The sequence below is a fragment of the Plectropomus leopardus genome, chromosome 18 (assembly GCF_008729295.1).
Source record: "Plectropomus leopardus isolate mb chromosome 18, YSFRI_Pleo_2.0, whole genome shotgun sequence".
NCBI classification, from domain to species: domain Eukaryota; kingdom Metazoa; phylum Chordata; class Actinopteri; order Perciformes; family Serranidae; genus Plectropomus; species Plectropomus leopardus.
In genome coordinates, this window is record NC_056480.1 from 18,856,807 (window position 1) to 18,883,087 (window position 26,281).

Consider the following 26,281-nt stretch of genomic DNA (forward strand, 5'->3'; position numbering starts at 1 on the left):
AATAAATTACTAAATATTATTATTAATAAAAAAAAATAATAACTATTTTCTATAACCTATTTTTAGAGAGATAATTCTGATAACTATGAATAGAGTTTTCTTTACATTATTTGATCATTTTCTAATAGTTTTCTCTCTCTCCCTCTCTTTTAAAATCAAGAAGGCCTCGTGACCACCAGTGAAGTTTCCTTGATCCTAGTCGGGGTCAAGACCTACAGGTTGGGAACCAGTGTTTCAGATACTGGGAGACAAAATCTCACACTAGAGAGACAAAGCACATTTACTATTAGTCACTTTTATTTATTCATTTGTTTATTTTTTTCATTTATTTCTTTATTTTCTTAAACATAAAACTGTTAAAACAGCTGTCAAAGAGAGGGCATTAGTATCACAGCCAGTCAAGTCAGCTATGGATCCATCTGAGCCCATCTTCATCTTTCTGTCTGCTCTCCCTCTTTCAGTCCTATCCATTGTCCTGCCAATCTCCCCAGTCTTTGAGCACTTGGCACTATGCAGCACTTGCCAGTCTCATTTACCGCAAAATTGTGAGCTGCTTTTGAATTTCATGCCTCATACAGGTGTTAATCACATGACAAGACACACAGTGTTGAGATTCTGTTGACCAGAAGGAGTGTCTGTATTGAGTGAAATAAGCTTGGTTTTAAGTTTTTCCAGTTATTGCATTTCACATCACTGTTGCCACATATGTTTTGTAGGACTGGATGAGTAGGAATTTGTTGCTGATAAATTTGATACATTAGAATGGCAAATCTCACCACACCTGTGACAGATGCTATTTCTAAATCATTTCTCACATACTGCTTGAGGCATTAAGCGACTAGAGCATATTGATTAAAAACATTTCATTATACCCTATATCCTCAGTAAATTGCCAATTACACAAAATATACTAAATTAACTTTCAAATACATCAATTCATGTGATTGTCAAAAAGTCGAGGTGCCTTTGCTCACATTCTTATAACTATCATCTCAGGTTTAAGCAAATTTCCATTTTATTTTGAAGCAAAGTGGCACCACCATTAGCCCTGATTGATATCCAAATACACACAGCAATAAATTTAAATAATTGACTTCACAGTCCAGTTAAAAACAGTGGGGTGTACCACTGTTTTTCAGTGTTACTACACTCACTCTGAATAGTAGGGAGACTGGAAACCTACTGATGTAAACAAGTTTGTCTGTGGTGCTAACCTAATCCAGGATGTAAACAAATGCTTAAGTGGTCAAGTAGAAGCTAGTGCACAGGGCTACTGACAGGATTGGATCAGGGCGTATGAGCCAACGTGACCACACAGTACACAGGAGAGGCCACTCATCGCAGCAGCATACAGAGTCAACATAATGCTTTTAAACGCCGAGAGTCTGAATCATAGGTCCTTTTTTTTTGTTAAACAGTTGCTTCTTTTCCATTTCAAAAATAATGACAAACATATCCCCCTCTCTGGATAGACAGGCATGGACAATTACAATAAGCACTGAAAAAAATAAAACAATTTCTTGTTGGCCTACCCCAATTATGAGTGAATTGCCATAAGTGTAATTCTTTTTTTTCCATTGCAAAACATTCTCTGTACAAACAGAATCTAAATCTCAACAAAAGTTTCTCAGATGCACAAATATGTCACATGTCCCATTCTTCACTTCCTCCTGTTGTTTCTCAACTTGTCCAAACCAGAGAGCTGAGCGAGCCAAAGCTTCACTGTTTGTATCCAGAAGATCTGCATTTTCCCCACAACCCAGCTCTCCTCTTTCTCCATGCTGCGTGTTTATTGGTCAAAGCAGAATGAATCACAGGATGGTCACAGAGAGGTGTCGTGTGATTGGTTGAGATGATACTCCACAGAGAGCAAACTCTTGTCCAAGATGACTTTGTCGCCATTTTTTTTTTTTTTTTAGTTTGAACATGATGCATTGTAGTCCCATCTCCAGCTGTCCAGATGCAGTCCTCTACGCCCACAGGTGGGGGAGTCAGGGGTGTGAGGAGCGGGATGGAGTGGAGAACCTGTTTTTGTCTTTACAGTGAGAATGAGATAGAGAGAGAAAAAGAGAGAGTCCATCCCTCCGTATTCTTTCCACCCACCCCTCCACGCCCAAACCCGGGGCTGCTGCAATCCTGATTGGTGAGCAAGAGGAGAGAGGAGGGGCGGGTTCAACTGATCAGGGGTGATCAGTCTATGTATTGATCAGTCATCAGGAGCAGTGAGTGGGTCCAGCCCCTCCTCTCCCCTACACCTACCCCAGTCCCCCCCCCCCCCCCCAACCCAAATCCCATTTCAGCCCGTTTATCAGAGCAGCAGGACCTGCAGACAGAGGTGGCCCCCCCTGGCCCTCCACTGTCAGAGGATGATGCAGCAGCGGCACAGACGCTGGCCACCTCCATGAACAGAGGGAGGAGGTGTCACTGGAGCAAAGTATGCGTGGACCTTGATCTCTGGAAGGTGGGCCTGTGTAGAAAAGAGGTATGGTAATAGAAATGAATAAAAAGACAGCATATCATCAAGAGCAGGGTTCCTACATCCACAGGTAAGTTAAATTTAAAGGTCCCATAGTAGGCTCATTTTCAGTTAGTATGTATTTGTATTTTAGGTTTCTACTAGAACATGTTTACATACTTTAATGTTCAAAAACACATGATCTCTCTCATGCTGTCTACCTCTATTGGGAATGCTTCGTTTAAGCATCTGTCGTTTTAAGCACCCCTCCAGAAATGTTAGAAAAAGTCGAGTTATGTGTTACTCCAAATAAAAATGGACTTTTAAAATACATGTAAACAGCGGAAAAGGGTGTGGAGAGTGGCCTCTCCAGATCGGAGATGAGATCCTGCCCCAAGTGGAGGAGTTTATGTGCCTTGGGGTTTTGTTCACGAGTGAGGGAAGGATGGAGCAGGAGATCGACAGGCGGATCGGTGCAGCGTCTGCAGTAATGCGGACTCTGCACCAATCTGTCATGGTGAAGAGGGAGCTGAGCCGAAAGGCAAAGCTCTCGATTTACCGGTCGATCTTCGTTCCTACCCTCACCTATGGTCACAAGCTTTGGGTAGTGACCTAAAGAACAAGATCGCAGGTACAACCGGCCAAAATGAGCTTCCTCTGTAGGGTGGCTGGGCTCTCCCTTAGAGATAGGGTAAGAAGCTCGGTCATCCGGGAGGAGCTCAGAGTAGAGCTGCTGCTCCTCCGCATTGAGAAGAGCCAGATGAGGTGGCTCAGGCATCTAATTAGGATGCCTCCGGGATGCCTCTCTGGTGACGTGTTCAGGGTACGTCCCACCGGTAGGAGGCCCCGGGGAAGACCCAGGACACGCTGGAGAGACTATGTCTCTCTGCTGGCCTGGGATCGCCTTGGGATCCCCCGGGAAGAGCTGGAGGAAGTGGCTGGGGAGAGGGAAGTCTAGGCTTTCCTGCTTAGGCTGCTGCCCCCGCGACCCGACTCCGGATAAGCGGAAGAAAATGGATGGATGGATGGATGTAAACATGATAGTCCAACTGAAATTGTAGTAAGTCAAATTAGTTGGACTAACACACCTAGATAATGTGTTTGAGAATCGAGCCACTCCTTTGCGTATACGCCTCAACGTGGACAGCTCTAAGCACAGGTATGAACGCAACAAATGTGTCCTCAATATCACTTGAGATCCGATAGGTCAGACCACAATGAGAGGTGGTTTTGGCAGCAGGTGGCCACATTCTTTCAGCAGCACGGCACTCTAATGCCAGGTGTAAACAGACAGACTCATAACTGTCCACTTGTGACTGAATCACCCGAAACGCTGATGTGATGATGACTGTGATACTAGGTGTAAATAGGACCAATAACTGAGCAGAGATGGGATTTTAAGAAGTCACTGATCCAATTCACCTCAAAAGCCGACTCGATGTTATCAAAAACAGACATTTATGTCCCTTTGATTTCCACTGACCCGTATGCGTTTGATGCCGGCCCTGGTGACTTGCTGACAGTCGTAGAGCTCAATGCGCTCCAGACGATGGCAGCTCTTCAGGTGCTCCAGGGTCACATCAGTGATGAGGGGGCAGTTGTCGAGCTCCACCACGGTGAGGCGCTCTTGGCCGCAGGTGCTGCTGCTCAGAGCTCTGATGCCATCATCCGTGATCAGTTCGCAGTGGGACAGGGACTGTCCGTCCAGGACACAGCAAACAGGGTTGAAGACACACAGATAGATGGATTAAAGCTCTGTAACCATGCACACAGGCTAAAGCAGAACCTGGCACAAAATCAGAACTGCAGGTGTGAATGTTTACCAGTGCTTGCAGGCGAGGGCAGTGGATAGACAGCTGAACCAGAGTGTTATCTGTCACCTGAGGAGAGGACAAGCTTGGTTAACAAAATGTTCTAACATGTCTCAAGACAGTTTGTTCATAACATTATGTATCACAGTTTGAAGGAAGCATGTGTTGCAAGTTTGTATCTAAATTTTACCAAGCAAAACTTTTTTCCCTGTGTCACTCCTTCTCTGTTTCCCTCTCTGCTTTCCATCAATATCTATTTAAATACTGAGGTAACTGGATGGAAACGTAACCCTGCCATGAACACAATCACATCTGACTTTTACCTACAATCTAATCTTTACCCAGACGTATCGATCAAACAAAAAACCATTCCAGATTCATCACAGATAAATACCATGACTATGACGTTGGAAATAAATAAGGAAACGTACCAAAATACATTCTTCCAAGTCCATTTTTTCAAGCTCATGACAATTCTGTGACGAAAAACAGAAATCAATTGATTAAACTCAGAAAATAGAGGCAAAATGGTCCGAATGACCCAGGACAAGGTTCACAGGGTAGAAAATACGACGGAGACAGTAAAATGAAACTCACCCTGGCCAGCACAGTGAAGCCAGCATCTGTAACATGCGAGCATCGTGCAGCCTCAAGGATCCTGAGAGTACACAGACACACAGACACACAAAATCATTAGCCAGCTATTAGGTACAGTTTTGAAACAGACCTGAGATCATTGTCTGTTAAATAGAATTGTTTATTTCCAAGCTCCAGACAGTGTGTGGGACTTTCTTTTTGTCTAGCTTGATGAGACTCCTCTGATGCACCTGTCTCTGAAGACTTGATGAAAAAGAGACTTTCCGAGGATTCTGGCATTTACCACAAATGCCTATATTTATTCTCGTCTTTTTTTCTTTTTGGAAATGACACTAGTCATATTGACTGAGATGGATATTTTGTGGACACTGAAGCAAGCTGTTGCTGTCCTTGTAAAGGATGGTGGGACAGGTGTGTTTTGCTCACTTGAGTCGGGGACAGTTAAGTCCCATTGCGGTGAGGGAGGCATCCGTGATGTTACTGCAGCCAGACACACAAAGGATCTGTAGCTTGTGGCATCCTCGGCACAGGCTGACCAGGCCTTCATCTGTTATCTGCTGGAGGCAACAGACAAGGAAGACAAATTACAAAAACACAGAGGCATGCAGACACAGCCCTCATACATTATTATCAGGCTCTCTCCTTCCTCCATCCTACAGCCAAATGTTTGTCTTACTGTGCAAGACTGCATATTGATGGTGGTGAGTTCTGGGCAGTGTTTCTGAAGGTGTTTCAATGCTCCATCTTCCAGCTGGGTAAAAAAAAAAAAATTAAAATGCATAGTATTGTTAATCAAACACCTAGATTGATGCAAGTTGCAAAGATACTGGTCCAATGATCTTCCTGAAATCCCCCCCAAAAAATATATTTTTTTTTGCAGTTTCTTAATGTCATTTTTTTGTTCTCTTTTTGATTTTTACTTTTGTTTTTTGCTTAATTTCAGGTAATTTTCTTGTAACTTTTTACTTATTTATTGCTATATTTTGGGTCAATTCTTATTAAGTTGCTCAGTGCTGTCTTCCTGTGCTTGCTGTGAAAGAATTCAAGTCAATTTGCTAATGTTTCAAAGGTTTAATGACAAATTACCAACTATTAAAGCTAGCAGTGCTGTTAGAACACCTTACACTTTTATAGCATTCAATATTTCATCAATTCGATAAAATTTGGGAACCCTACGTCACCTCGGTAGAGCCTAGTGTCTCTGCCACCATGCTGCAGGGATTTTTGATTTTACTTTGCACACATTATCCTTTTAACATCTGGTGTTGCATGTTTAAACCTGAGCTGATGTTCTGTGGTTTTGATTTGTTTGTTTTTATTGTTTAGTCTTTCATAATTTTTTCTCTCTCCTGGGAATTTCAGTTTTTAAGTTTAAAAAACAAATATACATATATTGTCAAAAAAATCTAGATACCTAGATCAATAAATTATGTATATGTCTGTTGTCTGTTATGTCTGCCTGTGTGGGAGAAACCTTTCCTCTTTTTCCAATGAGTTAAAATCAATTACAGTGTGACTACTGTCCTCTCTGAGCCCCGAAAGATGATTCAAGGGGTTTTTATGTTATTTTTTTCCAGGCAGGAAAAGTAGACTTTGGTTTTAAAAAAGACAACTGAGTACACAGCCTGAAGAAAATATTGGCTCTACGGAGGCAGCACAAAAAGAAAATGCCAGCCTGACACAAACCACTACATCAACAAAAAACCAACCAATAAGATTAAGTTAAAAATTCCATGGGATGGAAAGTGTACTGCATTGGGAACAGTAAGTAGGGAAAAGGGCACATTTCCCTTCAGTAAGAGCTGCTTGAATTATTCAGCACTGGGAAAGAAGTGTTTTGTCTTTTATCTTAAATAATCTGGGAATATATAGGTATTTGGTGTTTTTTTTTAGTTTTCTGTAGTTTTAATGTGGAATTTATCATTTTTAACTATACTTAGCTAAAGCACAATATTCACCACCAGAAGACCCTGTTTACAGTAAACTGTAGTGAACGCTGTCCTCTGGGAAGATTTTAAAAAAACAGGTCTAATGTTTTAATCTACTCCTTTTCAAAAAACTTTGTATTTGTATTTTTGTCCTTATGATAGTTGGGCTATATAAAAATTTAACTAGAACTGCATTTCAGAAAATGTATTTCAACATGGTATAAAAACACTCTGGAAACGGTCAAAATGCCTTATAAAGAAGGCATAAAATGCCCACTGAAAGAAAACATTGTACCTGTGTGCAGCCTCTGAGGAACAGTGCTCGTAAACCATTACAGCCTCTAGCAAGAGCCTCAATGCCATCACGTGTGATCTGGTCACACCATGACAGGTTCAACATCTCCAGCATTCTGCAGCCATCACTGAGCGTCCACACACAGTGAAGAAAAAGATAAAACGCACAGGGCATGTAAAACCAAATGGATATATGTCTATTATAACTGTACATATTGTGTGTGAGGGCTTGTGGAATAATAGTGGTCATGTTATATGGGTATGGGTAACAGTATCAAGTGTGCGGGTGCTACCTGAGGGCCTTAAGGGAGTGGTTGCTGATGGACACACAGGACGTGAGATCTAGCTGTTTGAGTTTGGAGCAAAACTTGCTGAGGCTGAGACAGGTGCTGTCTGTGATCTTAGTGCAGCCGTTCAGGTTCAATACTTCAATGTTTCTGCAGTTCTGTGCAAATGTCCTGGGAAACAAAGAGAGGGAGAAAGGGAATTATTCAAGAGTTGCTTTATTGTATAAATAAGAAGTCAGATGCTCAGGGGCCAATTAATAAAGTTATCTACAGAGCCTTGGGAGGTTGTTGTACACCTACTGCATGTTTTTTTTTTAATCTCCGAAGAACAGCTTGTACTTCTTTAAAGGTACAGTTCACCCCCAAATCAAAAACACATTTTTTTCCTCTTAGCTGTAGTGCTATCTATCAATCTAGATTGTTTTGGTGTGAGTTGCTGTAAAGATGTTTGCCTTCTCTTGAATAAACAGAACTAGATGGCACTCGGCTTGTGGTGCTCAAAGCGCCAATAAAAACAAAAACATTTTCATTAACGACCCATTTACTCAAGATAATCCACAGACCTTGTGGTGAGCAATTTAATGTAGGAACTATTTTCTCAGAGATTGAAAGGAGGCTCCTGCATGTAACAGCGTGAGATGTAAACATTAATGGTGTCCGCCTGAGCTGAAGTGTAACATATAGCTCAGTGGTGCCAGGTGAGATAGCAGTAGACGCACGCTTTCTCCTGTGCAGTGATACAGATGGTGGGTGTACTTCATTTGAAGGAAATAGTGTCCCATGATTGATAGATTGATAAATCTCACTACAAGTAAGAGGAAAACTATGTATTTTTGATTTGGGGGGTGGACTGTCTCTTTAAATTAGTTGCTTATTTAGGTGATCGATAACGTCAGGTGAAACCGTGTAAATTAACAAATCCAGATGCACAACCATTTCCTTTAAAAACAACATTATCATAGTTCTTCTTTGTGTGTGTGTGTGTGTGTGTGTGTGTGTGTACACACAGTAAAGTGAGATTAAATGAAATGAGAAAAACGAGTTTCTAGCAGAGTCCCCTGGGACTGAAGAGGCCCAGGCCACTTAAACTTTTAGAAAAATCCCTTTTATAAAAAAAGCAAGTAATCAAACTAACAAGAGAAGGCCTTTTGGTAAAAGTCAAAGCATTATCACACATATTGTATGCCAGAGTGACAATGACAATCTCACTTCATGGAGGCATCTCCCACGCTCAGGCAGCCCCTGAGGCTCAGCTGCCTCAGGAAGCCTCCACAACGCTTCGAAATGTTCTCCACCACCCGCCCCTGAGAGACACAGTGAGAGAGATGGACAGAGAGATGGAGAGAGAAAGAGAGAGAGGGCGAGCGATATGACTTGGGCCACAGGACAGAGGATCAGCTGTGACGTCACAGTCGGCACCAAAGCCTACCGGATAATGCTACTCAACAAGCACACACGTGCAGCACGTATAGACAATCACACACGCACACACAAACACTGTCCATTCTCTCCTTTCACTCTTCCTCTTATTCTCTCTCATAAACACACCCCTCACCTCTATGTCTGTCTGGAAGTTGAACAAGTCAATCTTCTGCCAGTTACTGCCATCTAGGGCCAGGACATTCCACGCCTGAGATGGGGACGGACAGGTTGTGGACAGAGACAGACAAGTGCATCATTGAATAGAGACTCTATTATCATTAGGGCTGGGCGATATGGGCTGAAAACTATATTGCAATATTATTAGGCTATATCTCGATACACGATATATCTCTATATCTCTATTTTTAACCACTTCATTAATGCTAGAACTGGGAGACAGAACATTACAAATTTTCTTTCCAAAATTCCCTCTTTGATGTGACGGTATTGTAGGAATGACTATTTGTACTTTGAAAATATATTAACACAATTTCAATGTGTTCAAGTAATACTGTCTGATAAGTTCAAAAAAGTACATAACTTTACTGTAATGCTTTAAAATCAGGAAAAAACATAATTTATTCCATTTCCCAATATAACAATATCCAATATCTAAGACTATATATTGTTTCATATCACGATATGATATAATATCTTGCCCAGCCCTCATTATCATAAAATACAGGAGAAATTAATGAACTTGGTAGCTCAGTAGAAGGTTAGGCTATTTGTATGTATCATTTTCAGTTATTTTGGTCTCGGGGCAGGTGCACCAGGTGCTGTGTAATATGTACATAAAAACAGATTGCAATAATTTCCAAATCCTTATCGACATACATTGGGGGATTCACCCAATGATTTAGCAAATTCTTTGTCATGAAACATACTTCCAAATGTAGTTATTCAAATTAAATTCAGACCAGGCGTTGGTATTAAATCAGTAAAACTCATTGATAAAGACACGGCGACATTTCAATCCATAAAAATGGCATGCAATGAAGTCAAATGACAGGAAAAAAGTACTGAACACGTTTACTGAAATTTATCTAATACTTGGGAATGCCTTTATTTATAATGCATGCTTCAAATAATAATAAGAACAATAATAATTAAATCAACTCATCCTTTAACTCCAAAGATGTAGACAAATGTAATTTTGTTCAATAAGTAAAAAGGTAATGGGTATTTTTCACTGTTGTCTAACACTTTATTGTCAGAACAAATGTTCAATTAATCTAGAATATAGCCAGCTGATCAATTATAACAACAACAACAACAATAACAGGGGTACAGAAAAGAACTGCATGGCGATGAGAAAAACTACCCTATGATTAGGAATTTGTGCTTCATCACAAGTATGGAGAAATAACATGTTTCTAATAGAAATGGCTGTTGTGAGAGAAGCAACAACCACAGCTCTGCATTCACAGTCCAACCTGCCAACCCCTTATTATTCACTGATAGCTTATTCATAAACATCTCTCATCTGCAGTGCACTATGGCTACACAGTAATCCACTTACACATAACCAGCAGATGGCACTATATCATAGACATTTCTGGAGAATTCAATGGTGGTAAACTGGTTTAAAATTAACCATACCATAAATTAGAATTGCATCAGTCCTTTTCTTTAAAACAATGAGTACCTTAGTGGGCAGTATGGAGGTGTAGAGAGGGAAGCGCTTACCTTGGATACTTGGGCACACCTACAGAGTGTAACCACATCTAGATAGGAGAATATTCTAGAAACAGAGACAAAAACAGAGAATGAGTTTAGATTAAGTGCTCGGTTTCAAACTTTACGTTCTATTTGAATATCTTTCCTTTAGTGTGATTTAATATATGTGTTTTTTTGTGAGTCCGTAGAGAGCAGAACAATCCCCCTGTGGTGTTTGGTTGGTAGCAGGAGAGCCCCACAGACAGGCAGTGTTTGAGCTGTGGGGCGGTCAGCCACAAAGGGCTGCATGCAGCAGGCTACTGGGTCAGCTCAATCCATTAATCTGCCAATGAGTAATCTCTGGCACTCAGACAGGCAAGGCCACAGACAGCATAGGACAGACAGACAAACGTACATATATACACACAGGAGGACACCAGACAGGAAAGCAAACATGTATACCCCATCTGTATTCCCAGTGATTGAATCGTTACTGCTCACTGAAGTGCCTTAAAGGGACAATCTATAGAAAATGTGAGGTATTCAGAGAATTGTCATGGTGCCAGAGCTTTGAGTGCAGCTGGGGTCTGAATGTCCTTTTAACCCTAGGAAACAGGAGCTGGCCATTGTTTCCTTCATATAGATGCAGACAAAGGCTGTGTGTTTTGATGTGCATTGGGACCGGGCATGTAGGGACATGTCCATCTAATCTATACCGGAGTCTTGTATCAGGGAGTACATGCACACAATCAACAAAGCAAGACACACTCACACAAACACACACAGTCCTTGGAGTGATCTCAGGCCACCAGAGAAGCTGACCAATCAAGCAGATGCTCATCGATCTTCTTTCTAATAACTGGTTAATGGCTGTGGTGCTGATCATTGATTGGCTGTCTGTTTTAATCAAACACAATCTGACTTTCCATTATGTGTGAGAGAGGGGCCATTTTACCAACCACAATTCCTTTAATCATACTTACATGGAAGACATCAGTCAATCTGATTAGGTTATAGGGCTATGCATTGGCAAGAATCTGGCAATGGGTTAGCGATTCAATATAAATTTTTACATTTAATTTTAGGTAAAGTGTCATAATATAAAGAACACACCACCATATGCATAAAAAAGTTTTTACACAAGCAGAACAGTCAGATTATTTTTGTATTCGTATATGTACCTGTAACATCCAGAGTCAGAGCACTTCTTTTTATAGAACCAAAGCAAACATTGCGGAAGTGCAAAAACCCACAGTACATTAAATAGCCACTTGAGGCTGGCTTCAGGAGTGAGTCAATCCACATAAACCCCCATGTTAAAATGCCCAGATTTAGAGCATGAATAAACATGGTTACAGCTTGGTACAAAAAAACAGTTTTGCATATTTAAGTACTGTGCTGCTTGCGTGACAGGCTGTCTGTGAGGCATCGCTATAGTCAGAACCATCTCTCAGACTTACACAGCTTTTACCTCTTGTCCAAATATGGTGACAGCTGAAATGCTGAACTTAAAACTTCAAAATGGTAATTCAAATACCAATGGGTGACATCATAGTGGCTACGTTAATTATTTTATACAGTCTATGGTGCTAACACAGCAGCAGTGGCTAGAATCAAACACTGTACTGCTATACAGTATGGTTGCATTGAGTTCAGTTGTAGTGAGTTTGTATAGTTACGTTGACGCTATAGCTTTCAAGATTGGGAGCATGAGAAAATGGTGCACTAAATTATAAGTGCCATAGTTCTCATAGCTTATTCAAACATTTTATTGAGGATTTTTTTTATTAAATCTAATTCAGCAAAGTTTTAATGCTCCATTAATTTGATCACACCAATTTGCAAATCAATGTATGACATCATCTGGAGCTAGCGCTAGCTACTTTCATTGGAAGTAGTTGGCAACACTGCTTTAAGATAAATAAATAAATAAAACATAAAATTGCAAAACTCAAGTGTATCGATATTTTCTTACACTCCTATCTGGTGAGTCTTGCTTTGAGTCCTGTTGTCTGATTTGACATTTGCACCAATAAACTGTATATAAAGATAGACAGCATGAAAGAGGAGTTGAAACATCTTGATCACCCCCTGATGTCTGGCTGCAGTACAGGCCATGGGAGATGGGCCAAACTAATGGACTCAAAGTAAAGGTCGAATAAATGTTTCCCTAAGATGGTTTCTAACATTTAAGGTAGTTCTAATCACCCTGATGTATGTCCAAGTGATCGTTTGTCTTATAAGTTCGGTTTTAATTAGTAATTTCATTCTACAAAAAGAGGATTTTCTGCCTTAATTTACAGCTGTGTATGCCAATCTGTGTGCTTGAGCTCAGCGGGGCTACTTGCGATTGGTCTGGCAGATGTTTTTGCAGGAACTCCTCCACTGTGGAGATAGCTACTGTCCAGACTTTGGCTCCAAATGACATCATCAGTGCAAGATGGCATTGGCCATATCCGGGATATTTTGGCTTCACTTAGGCATTGCAGGGGTAAGTGGGAACGCGTAGTCAGTCTTTATTTACAGTCTATGTTTGCACCAGATAGTAAGACCACAATAGACAATAGAACCCATGGTGTTTTAAAGGCAAATTGTTGACTACTGAATGATAACAGCTGTTTCACTAACTTTTTTCATAACAGGTGATACATCATGAGCATTATTTTAAACTTTACTTCACACAAGAAAGCTGTGATGCCGCCACAGAACAAAAACAGAACAGAAAATAAGTTAGTATCCTTTTAATTGCTCCATCAAATCCTGCCTATTTTTTTTCCTGACATGGTACATAATGGGATTTTAATGGAGCATAGTCCCATTTGTTGACAAAATGTACACCTGGCCCTTCAAGCATGGCAAGACAAGAGAGTCAAGCCTTCACCGTGAGTCTAGGACTGGTTGCCATAGTAACTCCAGTCAGACATGAATTTGGGTGGTGGTGGGGAGGGTGCTGAGTCAGTGCTTCTGGGTAAGAAGACCCCGAACCACTCTGAACTCTCTTCGAGGCTCGTCTGTCAAACAAGGTTCTTCCATATCGCGGCACAGTTTTCACAATTTATATCCATGCTGTTCTGGCCTAGATAACAGCTGTTCACAATGCAGCGCCTGAGAGGCAGATGAACGTGAAAACAAGTCAGGTACCCAGGCTCACTCACAGTGATACATTAAACATAAACACCAATGCTAATGAGAACGCTAATTAAACAAATTAACAGATTCATTTGCAAATATTCCTACGGCAACATGCTTGCCAATACATAGCACACATGGGTGATTTATTCCAGTGGTTCCTAGCCTTTTTTTGGCTGTTGACCTGTTAAAATGACGATGTGTCTGCCTGCAACTCCTCTTCACAGTTTACATCTTGTCTAACCAAAGTCTGAGTTTCTCCTCTAATCCTCTCAGAGCTTTAACTATTAGCTGATTAAATGTTTATTTTACGCACAGAAAATTTATCAAAGGCTATTTTGATAAACTAATCATCATTTAAGTTATGTTTCAAGAAAATGTACCAAACACTCACTGCTTCCATCTTCTCAAATGTGAAGATTTCATTCTTTTCTTTTTCTTATTTACATGTCTTTATATTTTGGATTGTTGATTGAATAAAACAAGCAACATGAACACCTTGCATTGGGCTACAAGAATTTAAAGTTGGTACTTTTCACTATTTTCTGTCATTTTGTTGACAAAATGATTAATTTGTCAATAAAGTAAAAGAAAGATTGATTGATGATAAAAAATAATTGTAAGTTGTAGCTCTGTTTCTTCCAATAAGCAGGAAATGGGACCTATTTTCTTTTTCCATATTAAACATGGCCAAATTGCTTTGAATAGTGACATATGCGAAAGTAATCCCTGTGAGTGAAAACCTAAGGCTTCAGACTGTTCTGAATACTTATTTTCCAACGTTTATTCTACTTTGGCTCAGAGCTGAAGTCACTTTGTCACCTGCTCCGTAAATGCCACTGTAAGTGTTAACATTAAGTAGCGTAAACTGCTACATGTAGCTACCTGCTTAAATCAAGTCGATGTTGTCAATTTATCATATCATGTTCCTGCTAGAACATAAACTGTTGTGTTTAGAAGCTTTTATTGGTTACTCCAACAGTGAATACCCAGCTGAAATGATGGTGCAGCATGGATGTAAAAAGACAACTGGTTGAAGTGTTGAAGACAAAGCCCCATTCATTTCTATGAAAGTTGCTCAGTGACACACAAAGACAAAAAAATTCAACTGTCATGTGTAAAATTACCCGCATGATCGGCATTGATTTTGCACAGTGTGGTTCAAAGAGTAGGCTCACGAGAAATTACCAAGCCTGATACTTCCAGTTTACTTCCAGTTTAGCAATCCCACTTTCCAAGTGTTATTAGACCAAAGACTCTTTCTACAAGTAAGTCCATAGGAAAAAGTGTTTTGGGGCCACATAACATTATGTGATGGATGAAATCACACTGTTTGGCCGCTACGAAAATTAGCTTCAAAGCTCAGCGCACTTCCTGGGGGCTCGGACAGTGCAGAGACACTGAAATGCAGAAGACCTAGAAATGGTGACCAATCAGAGTAGACTGGGATAATTTCGAGAGGGGGGCTTTAAAGAGACAAGCTCTTAAACAGAGTGTCTCAGACAGAGGGTGAATACAAGTGTTCCTGCAAAAACAGTATGAGAAAAATAAAGCGACTTTTGAACATTAAAGCATGTAAACATGTTGTAGTAGAAACCTAAAATACAAGTATGAACCTGAACGGGCGCATAATAGGCCTGAAGAAGTGAAAAATGTCCAGCATATATATATATATATATATATATATATATATTTAAAAACTCCTCTTTTCTGTCCCCTTCATCATCTCACGACCCCTTAGATTTATCTTGCAACTCCATACTCTATACTCCTCATTAATGTCCAATTATTTAAGTGGTGTGAACTAATTTCCCATATGAGATTTTTGTGTTCAAAATGTTTACATGCAGATGTATATTTGTATAACACATTGCACCATGGGCAAACATAAAGTCCCTCACTGGGCACCAGGGTGATAGGGCATACAAAATGTTAAATACAAAAGCAAATAGCTTCAGTCAGCCCAATTTTCATGGTTTAAAAACAAGATTAACTGCCAGAACAATGAGTCTTCCTCACAGCTGATGTAAGTGTCAGAACTTGACACATGTGACAGTAGGTCATGTGATGTGTTGTAGCTAGGGAGTGCATGCAAGTACACGTTTTTTCTGTCCACCTGTGCAAGTGCTGGTGGTAATATGTGTACTGGTAGTCTCTGTGGAGCACAGCTGGAGCAGCAGAAGAGCACAGCACTGCGGAATTCCCCACCAGCTAAGATGAGCTATTTATAGCACACATACACAGACGTACAGTTTGCATAGGCCCAGGAGTATTTCACACACAGACACACACACACACACACACACACACACACACACACACAAACATGCATACTCGAGTGCAGAAATAAACAGTTCACACATCATGTGTCTGCAGAGATGCATGCAGGTGCATCCCTTTCAAACATAAACACACATACATTCATCTATAAATCAGTGTGGAGGATGACTAGTGTAAGTGTGTGAGTGTGTGTGTGTGTGTGTGTGTGTGTGTGTGTGTGTGCGCGCGCGCGCGCGTGTGTGATGTCAGATTTATGGGTCATGTGCAGCCACTGATGTGGCACAAGATATTGGTCTGTAGGTCACATAGTTAAGAAAGCCTAATTTCAGACGAGTGACCAACATACATCATACAAAATACACACATACACCCACACACCCACATAACTGTTCAAGGCTGCTTCAGCTAATGAGTAACCCTGACCTAAGCCCTTGTCCCAGGGTACTGAATATTGTGTTGTATTTTGTGCATGTGGATGTGTGAGTGTGTGCGTGTGTGTGTGTATGTGAAGGGTGGGGTGTGTGTTGTTTATTATTGGTCTTACCTAAGAAGAAGCTCTTTGGGGAGCTTCTTGTTAATGGGGGCTTCATCGCTGTTTGAGAACACCTGCAGAGACACGCAAGAGAAACAATAAAAATGAGTGTGTGCTGTGTGTTTGCCATGGTCAATACCAATTACAGAGAGAAAGAAAATATTTTACAATGGCAACAGAGACCAAAACATAGAAGGCACATTATGATACACTATGGAAAATACAGAGCTATATATAGGACATATTTGTACAATATTATTTTGTTAGTGCTATTTGTCAGTGTAGATTGTTTTGGTGTGAGTTGCCAAGAGTTCTACATGTTGGCTGTAGAGATGTCTGCCTTTCATGTAGAGACTATTTTTTCAATCAAACTACACCCAACAACTGTATCCCCAAACAGAAGGACATAAATACTGTTGGCTCACCTAGCACCACTTAGGTAGCTAACATTTCAGCTAAGTTTAGGAGGATGCCATTTTTGTTTACATCTCGCGCAACTGGCAAGGAAAGAAAATAGTTCCTGAGGTCTGTGGATTATCTTGAGTAACTGGGTCTTGATTTCTGGAGAGAGGCACTGCTGTGAATTTTTTTAATGTTTTTTTTTTTTTTTAACCCTTTGAGCACCATGAGCCATATGCCATTTAGTTCCATTATATTTGAGAGAAGGCCAGCATCTCTACAGCCAATATCTCCAACACTCTGCACCTAACACTAAAACAATCTAAATAAATACAATAGGGATATTTGACTTGGAGGTGAACTGTTCGTTTAAAACAATCTTCATAATGCCATATATAGTAGTAGTCTAATGAAATGGGTATCTTTTAGCTTGTCGTTTTAGTATTGAAGTTTTTCTTTTTGTTACGCAGAGAAAATGTATTTAAAAAAACTAGCTTTGAAAGACACTCATTTGATTTTTCTAGCTCATACTTTTAATTTTTGAACAGAAATAGGACTGTGAATTTCGTCCTGCATCATTTACAATTAAGAGATCTTTTTGCAGCCATGAATTATTACATCAACAAAAAACACTTTCAATGTGGGTTGGTTTATGACCTTTTAAAAAAATGTGAGCCTATATAGAACCTTACACCTTCCAGCTACTAGGGAGAAAATAGGGCTACTACGTCCTTAAGAAATGTTAATAAACAAGCCAGAGCTATGCTTGGCTTTCCACGTCCCCTCCTTACAAGCTTATAATTCTGTTAGCCTGGTCAGCTTGTTGGCATGCTTATCTCAATTAGTCTACTCGCTGGATGTCTGGCCATCTGCTGAGTGGGACACACACACACACACACACACACACACACACACACACACACACACACACACACACTCTTACACATTTGCAGGTGATTCAAGTCAGACCTCTCTGCGTGAAAAAACAGAGGCAGAACATTCTAGATCAGGTGGGCCGTATTCAGCCATGAATTTAAATTACGTCAAACACCCACATTCGCTGTGCCTCTGCAGACACGCATCCTGCCAGTGATAAACTTGTATCCTCAAAGTCTCAGAAACCAAATCTAATGGGGGGGGGGGGCACCCTACTGCTTCACACGCAAACACAAACACTGAGATATTAAAACACAAAGGGGAGTGAGGGGAAAGGCACAGGAGGAGCAAAGGCTGATTCCAAAAACGTCTTGGCTCCAGCAAGCTCCATGACAGATGCAGGCGCCTCGAAAGACAAGCCAATAAAGGGGAGGGAGGATAGGAGAAAAGGGGAGGAAGGGAAAGGCAAGGAAATTGTGCTACAGTTAAAAAACCACACAAAAAATATGTACAACAGTCATTATTTAAATCTGAGCTCAAGGAGAGGAGTGTCAGTGGGAGGAAGTGAAGGCCATTTAAGAGGAAATGGGATTAAAAAGACAAAAGAGAGAGAGTTGGTCCATTCAAGGTCCAGCAAAAGATTAACCGAGCTGGTTTGAATTTTAACATCTGTGCCCAGGTAACACCACAGCAGACAGTATTTTAAACCTGATCTGAACCTAATTATTAACTATATCCAATAATAGCTCCAGGATAATGTTAAAAGCTTTTTATCATTGGTTTTCACATACTCTTGTATTGAATAACACATTTTCACAATACGACCACAACTACTTAATGAAAGTTCAACAAAAACTCTGAATGAACTCTTTAGAATTTAATCTTTATCATCATAATGAGACTTTCAGCTATATTTAGAACCGTATCAATTGAGTTAACTTGAAGTAAATTGACCTTAATTGTACAACACACCGTGTACTGGATGGTAGGAGGAGACCAGGCCTGCATTACATTGACTCAGTGTCTCTCTAAAGCCAGAGGTGGCTTAGGATTTAGGACTAAATTTAGACTTAATTCCAAACCACCTCTGTAACACATCACTCACCTTTGACCTTTTCTTGAACAGGCACGTAGTTACACACAATAGAAAGGCTAAACCTGATGGGCTTTGTACACGATTGGCAAAGAACAAGAGCAAAATAACATTTTTATGATGTGGATTAAAATTGCACACTTACACACAACTTTTATAATGCAGTCTAGTCTGGTAAGGTACAGACTTTTCTCGACTTTGAAAGTACTTGAAATTCATATTCACATTCAGACATTTCAGATTACTGCTGAAACACAGAAGGCATTTTTTTTTCAGGGAAAAAAACAAATGTTTTCTAGTTAAAGCCTGTTGCTGCTCTTTTTATCATTCAGGGCTGACCATAACAATTATTTTCATTTTCAAATAATTTGCTACTTGTTTTATCAACAAATTTGTTGATTGTTGGTCAATGAAACATTTTTTTTCAGTATGTTAAACAAACAGTCCAAAACCTATGACATTTAGCTTTATATAAAATGAGACAAGAAAAAAAGAATTCTCACATTTGTGAATCTGAAACCACACAAAAGTTGGCATTTTTGCTTGAAAATTAGTTAATGATTAATGATTAACCAGTTATAAAACAGTCGATTACATGTTAGTTGCTTAATCCAACTGTATAATAGATCAATCATTGCAGCTCTAATATCAATGTAAATTGCAGGGATGGGAATCAAAAACCAGCTCCAAATTATCCAATCAAGCGGAGTTGTACGCCTCCAAGCTTATGGATTCCTTGCATTGACACGGCCATGTTTTTCTGACAGTCGCCTGTTGCAAAACAGTGATGTAGAAACACATGCACAGGAAACTTAGGAAGAAGGAGGAATCATGACAGACAGGAAGAAATGGTCCAAAGCATGGTATCAATTCACAAAGAAATATGACAACAGTGCTGCTGGTGATGTCTGTAAAATGATAATTTCAACAAGTATGGGTAGAAAAACCAGCAATATGCTGAAACATCTTTCTACCCATCATGAGCTTAAAATCCAAGAATGCTATGTATTTGACACTCAGACACGCAGAGTGCCGCAGCTACCCAACTGAGCAGCATGTCAGTTACGGAGAGTAAATATCCTATGTTCAAATAACAATGGCACCATGCAGCTACACAGTGATCAGACTCAGAAATGGTCAAACAGTTGCAGTGATGCTGAAAACCTCTGTTGGCTTCCCTTTTATCCCCATACAGAAAATTGATCAGGAATCAATAAAGAACTGGAGCGATAAGCAGAATCGATAATGGCATTTATTTAATCTTTTTATTTAGCATGCTTGATAAATTGTTTGAACTGATGGTCATACAAAACTTTAACTATTATTTATAGATTAAATCATTAATCACTCTAAAGAAAAAATATTATTAATCAATAATGTAAATAACTGTTAGTTGCAGCCCTATGTCATATACACTTTTGTTTGCATATCAATAGGCAGGAAGTCATAAGTGCAAGTATGTGGAAGTATCTAAGTGTTGTGTAACCACAATGGAGAAGTTGCCAGGTGAAATGGCATGAGCATATTTAGTGTGTGATCTCAGCCATAGTTATGACATTATGACAGCAAGGTTCTTCTCTAGTGCACATACTTTAATAAAGTTATCATCTCAGCATTCTGGTGCCCTCGTTCCCCGTGCCAGCAGAGCAGCATTCCCAAGCAGGGAGTTCCTCTCTGCAGTCATACTCCTATTACTAGATCCAGCACAACTGGGTGGATATGCAAATCTGGTTTCAGAATTCGCATGTCTCAGGTTTCGAGTTGCCACATTAAAAAAAATATGAAGAAAGTAGATGTGGGTCATATTATGTGTTCAATTTCTGGAACATCAACAACTGCAAGAGGACTTGTGCCAGGTGTTCACGATAAAGCATTGTCTCAGGTGTTGGGCTTTTAGTCAACCCTCCCAAGTTCTACTCTATCAGCCCCTACTTGTCTCACACATATAACCATACCAGCTTTTTTCCCACCACACACTGGTTTTCATCTGCGTCTAATAAGCTTACAGTTCTCTGGAGAAATCCACTAATATGGCAATACACATCAGCGCCACTACCACCTTCTGTTCTCAGTCACTCACACGCACACACATACGTTCATACAGACTTACAGCCAGCTGAACACCTGATGGAGACAGTCAAGTACCATCAAGTCAAACCAGAAAGCATCTCAGCAATGCATGAAAATATTTCAGATAAACAATGCTCACTACTTATGGGACCTACAACCAGTTGGAGCTGATCTAAGGTTTGTACACAGTTATGAAGAAAACGATGACATTGCAAAACATGGTTATAATTTTACCACAGGCAATATGCATGCACTGAGCTGAACTTCAAAGCAATTTGTAAAACTGCATGCAGCTGAGCGATGGTGAAAAGAGCTAGGAGGTTTAATCAATAAATATAGTTCGCCAAATTTTTATATTTTACATAAGTATTTGCATTAAATGCTACTATATAGTTTAACTCCACCACATTTTACGAGAAAATACTGTACTTTTTACTGCACTACTGTTACTTGAAGGCTACTGGGTTAATGGACACTGTACAAATGCAACGCAGACAATCATTTTTTAACATATGATGTATTAGATTAAACTAACACTATATAGAGTGGCAGTCTCTTATACGGCAACCTGCAAAAACATAAGATTCTAGACATGGATAGATTACTGAACATGCCTCCTGGGCTCAGACCAAGGGGCCCAAAGTGTCAGAGCCCCCCTGGCCTTCACCTGCCAAATGTCAATCAAATTAACACAAACTGAGGAAGAGACTCAGAATGACCACAAAATATGCAAAGGAACTGCAAAGAGGCACAAAATAGCCACATAAATAAGAAAAAAAAACCACAGAGATGCAGAACAGCCAAAAATCTGACAAAATCACCTCAAAGACACACAAAATGACAACAAAGAGATCCAAAACCACAAAAAGATGCATACCGACTACAAATGTATGTAAAAATACAATATAAAATAAGGAATGAGGCAAAACAACCAAAAAGAGGTACAAAATTACCAGAGACACAAAATCACAAAAAGATACATAACGACTACAAAGGGATGCAAACAAACAACAACAAAAAGAGGCTAAACCACTAAATCTGTGTTTCTCGCTCTTATGTAGGAGAGGTGGTGGGGTCTTTTGTATGTCTGTGCCCAGGGGCCAACTGTCTTAAAATCCACCCCTGCTCGTAGAAGTGTTTTTTTTTTACCTTGAAGTGTTGCCAAATATTTAAATACTTCATCCACCACTGCTGCAGTTGAGCACTGAGCTCTAGCACTAGAGGGTGCGTGTTTTCCTCTTTACTGCAAGATTACCCTGAAAAGGTTGTGGGAGGACACATGATCATTCATAGCACTCATGATATACACTGTAGCATCACTGGCTCTTGATATAAAAGGACCATCTGTAGTGTGCCAGTGACTCTCAGAGAGCCACCCAAATCCTCCTGTGGCTCCTGTCATTCACAGAAATCACAATGAGCTGTCACAGTAGTGTCAAACCCAAGTGAGGACGGACTGAAAGCTGCTACACTGCTTTTATTTAGGGTCAGTCAGGTAATTTGAGACATTTTTTGGTAGATTACCTAGCAAATCACCTGCAGACTACCTTAAGTGTTATATAAGTGTTTATAACTTCTCTGCTATATATCTATGAAAAACATATATGTTGTTATGTAAAATAATTTAGAAACGTTGGACCTTCAAACTACACTGCAGTGACATGTTCAGGTAAAATGGGACAGCTGGTAAGGCAAAATAGGACAATCATGTTTTGTGTTTTTTGATGGTTCAGTCATTAATTTATTAAATCATAATGTAACCTTTGGCAATTCATTAAAAAGATTGTCCAGCTTTCCTGCCATGTTTTCCCTATTCATTAGTTGCCTGTTTCCTTGATGCCATACTGGCTACAATGGTCATGAATGTGTGTGTAACAATTATGGCTAATTGAGGAGTATTGTGGCTGTCAGGGACTCACTACATCATGTCTAATGTTTTCCAAGTATCGAAAATATTGAAAATGTCTGAAATGTGACATTGGCACACAATCGCATAAGTCATAATTTCATGGCACCTGGTGGCCTAAAAACATGCTGGTCTCAATTTAGAAAAATGTCCCATTTTACCTTAACTTTAGTCTAATTTTACCTGAATGCATTCAGTACTTTCATTTTAACTCAATCATTTAATAAAAAAGCAAGACCCTATGACATTTTTGTTGTTATACCCTTACTACTTTAGCTGCAGTTCTCTTACCACTGACATGCAAAAATCAACTTGGCACATGGCTTTATTGCAAGTTCTGTGACCAGTCATTATTTGACTTTTTGCTCTGCCCATACTTATTATCTCAGACCAGTGAAAATGATTGTTTTATGTAAAGAATATGACATTTGTAGCAACAACTCAAGAACATGTTTGGTGACTGGCTACTAATATTTAAAGAGTTCAATATGCAAACCCTTATTTGTTCCATTTACTTGATGTCTCACATTACCTGACTTCAACCTAAGTAACTTCACTTGCCTATAAGCCTAACATATATAACTTTACATAACATCATGCATGGGGCACTAATTGGTAAGATATAAGAAACCATTGTATGAGCATATGTTGACTAAAGATAACCCACAGACCTTGGAACGGTTTTCTTCCTATCACCCGCCAAACATATCACTGCACAGAGGAAAGCCTGCATCAACTGCTAGCTCACATACCACCACTGGGCTAGCTGAAGTCACAGCTCAGCTACAGAGGACAGGCAGAAGGCAGACATCTCTACGGCCAACACCTCCGACACTCTGCAAGTCACACCAAAACACTCAAGATTGATAAATAGCACTGAGGACAAATTTGAGATTTATTTTGGGGGGTGAACTGTCCTTTTAACCCTTTAAAACCTGAGCTAATTTGCTCGATTTCTTTCAAAAATATGGGAAGAGGGCTACAAGCAATGTAACAAAAAACAGCCCCCAAATTTGCAAGAAATAGGTAAAAAAGTTTCAAGAAGAAAGAGAAGAAGGAAATTACCTGAAAATAGGGGGGGAAAGTGATAAAAAATTAAATACACAATACAAATTTCTTCTATTAAAATATACTGTATAATTAAAAGAAATCCAAACATAGTTTTCTGGACATTTGTCCCTTGTTATTTGATAATATCTAATAACCCCCCCAGCTAATTGTCAGATCACTTTCTGATCACGTTTTCTATTTATGGCAGTTTGTAGGAAATTTCTTGCCAAGTTGCTCATGGTGTTTTCCCCCATGTTTTCAAAAGAAATCAAACCAATAATACTGAAAGAATCCAAGGTGCAAAACCTTATTTGCTCCATTTTACCTGATTTCACCCTACAACATTACTCTCCATCTGCAGCCCCCTCCTGAAAGCCTGTAACCTCAGGCGACAGTGCCAGCCAGCCTCGGCCCTGATATATTGACTATCCTCAGCCACAGCCCTCCTGTCCCGCAGTCCTGAGCTCCATGTTGTCGCTGTCTACTGGTGCGGCAGGACAATAACAGGATTTCGGATTACCCTTGACCAACAAAACGCCTCGGCTCCCGACTGCATGTAAAATTAGGAGCACGGTCGACCACACACACACACACACACACACACACACACACACACAAACACACACACACTTATACAAGCCCACGACTCCCACGTCTACTAGAAACAAACAGTTTAACCGTTGGTGGTCCACTCCCTCTGTCATACCTCGAACCGGCCCTTGGTGATACCGTTCATGTCTGCTGCGGGTCCCCTGCTACAGACACCAGTCGAGCCGTTTGACGAGCGCCGTTATTGTTTTTGTCGCCGTTTTATTTTTGGTCGGCCGGAGTGTAGGAGCGGAGCTGGAGCTGGGTCCTCACACCCTCCCTCCCCCCCAGCCGTCAGCGAGGCTCCTGTCTCCGGGTCAGTGGTGCTGCTGGTGAGGGTGGTGTCGGTCCGGGGCGGCCTGCGGTAACGTTAACGCTCGTTGTCTCGGAGACCAACGGCTCCCCAGCCCGTCTCATCACAGGGCTACCAAAATAACAATAATAACATGGACGGTCTGTCAAGTGACTTCACTTCCGCCTCTCCCTTCATCGCTCCAGCGCGAGTCAGCTGGCCTCAAATCCCCCCAAGTTTACTAAAAACACTGAATTAACGTCCGCCGTCGCCTGTCGCCGCACACTCCCCGCGTCAAACACACGTACGGCGGCTGACATGAACGTTTTTCCTCAATGTTTTCTGTTTACTTGCGGAGAAAGGGGAGGGTTTACGTGACGTCATTGCTGCGGGAAAAGCACGCGTGGTCGATTTGTTTTGATTGTGGGGTCTTGCGGAGATTTGGGGGAAATAACGACAAAGGTCCTTTTTTGGCCGCATTAGCCGTGGCAGTCGCGGGTACTACAGCACCGAGACGTGACCTGACACGAACCGGTGGGTCTGATGAAAGGAAGGAAACACTCGCATCTGTGGACGCAGGAGCCAAGAGTTTGTCTGCATTAGAGATGTGTAACACAGAGACACAGGGAGGCTTCAGCCTGCAGACACACACCCAAAACAACTTGGACTGACTTCTCTGGCAGTCCTGCATTATGCAGAAACTCACCAACAGTAATGGAAGATAAGAGAGTACTCCTGTATGGAAATAAAAATGGCAATACCACTCAGCATAATACTGCACCACAAACAAAAGCCCTGCATTTAAAGTATTTTATAATTATTATTAAGCTACTAATGCATCAATGTGTGCACTGTAAGGACACATTTAAAAGCAATTTTTTATTTTTAAAATTTGTATCTTATTGAAAGCCATTGCCTTTAAAAAGGAGAGTAGATATAATTATTTAATTTATGTTTACCTTATAGTGGTTAAATGTACTCAAAATCTAACTGTATTTACTGTGAAGTTCTTGCAACTTAAAGATGACAGGTGAAATTACCTTGTTATTTCGAAGTGTTTGCAACTTCAGTAAACCAGGTTAGCCTAACTTAACTTGATCATCACAGAGGATTTCACCAATGATGAAGTAAGGCGATCTGCAAGTTTTGTTTTGTTAACACATTTAAGAAAATACAAATATGATTGACTAGTGTGCAACCAGCAAAATACAGATATATAGCACAGTAAACTTGATTTATAGAAGTTTGCTAAACCTTAGAAAGATTGATTATATTAAACTTGTCATTTTTACATTTCAACAACATCACACAATTAAGTAAATACAACTACATTTTAAGTAAGCTTAACAATTAAATATAAAATAAACACGAATTAAGACTATTAGTTATATTTACTTTAAGACACCAACGTTTATTGTGATGATAATGATGATGATTCTAATAATAATAATAATTATAATTATTATTTTTAGTAGTAGTAGTAGTAGTAGTAGTAGTAGTAGTAGCAGTATCACCATCATCATCTGCAAAAAAAGTTAATGATCCTCAAAATATTGTTTCACAGTGCAATATTGTTTTATAAAGCAACCTATCCAAATATGTTTCTTGTTTCA

General features: G+C 40.1%; 1 protein-coding gene across 3 annotated transcripts; it reads right to left on the minus strand.

The window, feature by feature from the left end:
- Nucleotides 1–295: 295 nt before the first annotated feature.
- fbxl2 (F-box and leucine-rich repeat protein 2) lies at nt 296–24,994 on the minus strand. Of its 3 annotated transcripts, none has more exons than XM_042506516.1 (14): nt 24,495–24,994; nt 16,407–16,468; nt 10,484–10,538; nt 8,928–9,002; nt 8,582–8,676; nt 7,379–7,543; nt 7,087–7,213; nt 5,540–5,614; nt 5,290–5,417; nt 4,864–4,924; nt 4,698–4,742; nt 4,279–4,335; nt 3,939–4,151; nt 296–2,467 (listed from the first exon to the last, which is right to left on the minus strand). In XM_042506516.1, exons 1-14 carry the CDS (start codon nt 24,522–24,524, stop codon nt 2,360–2,362), a joined length of 1,296 nt encoding a protein of 431 aa, XP_042362450.1. In that variant the 5' UTR covers nt 24,525–24,994; the 3' UTR covers nt 296–2,359. The 3 variants fall into 3 exon arrangements, with proteins under 3 accessions (XP_042362450.1, XP_042362449.1, XP_042362451.1); XM_042506515.1 differs by having other exon boundaries at nt 5,290–5,420; XM_042506517.1 differs by lacking the exons at nt 8,582–8,676; nt 8,928–9,002; nt 10,484–10,538 and having other exon boundaries at nt 5,290–5,420.
- Between the last annotated feature and the right edge of the window lie 1,287 nt (nt 24,995–26,281).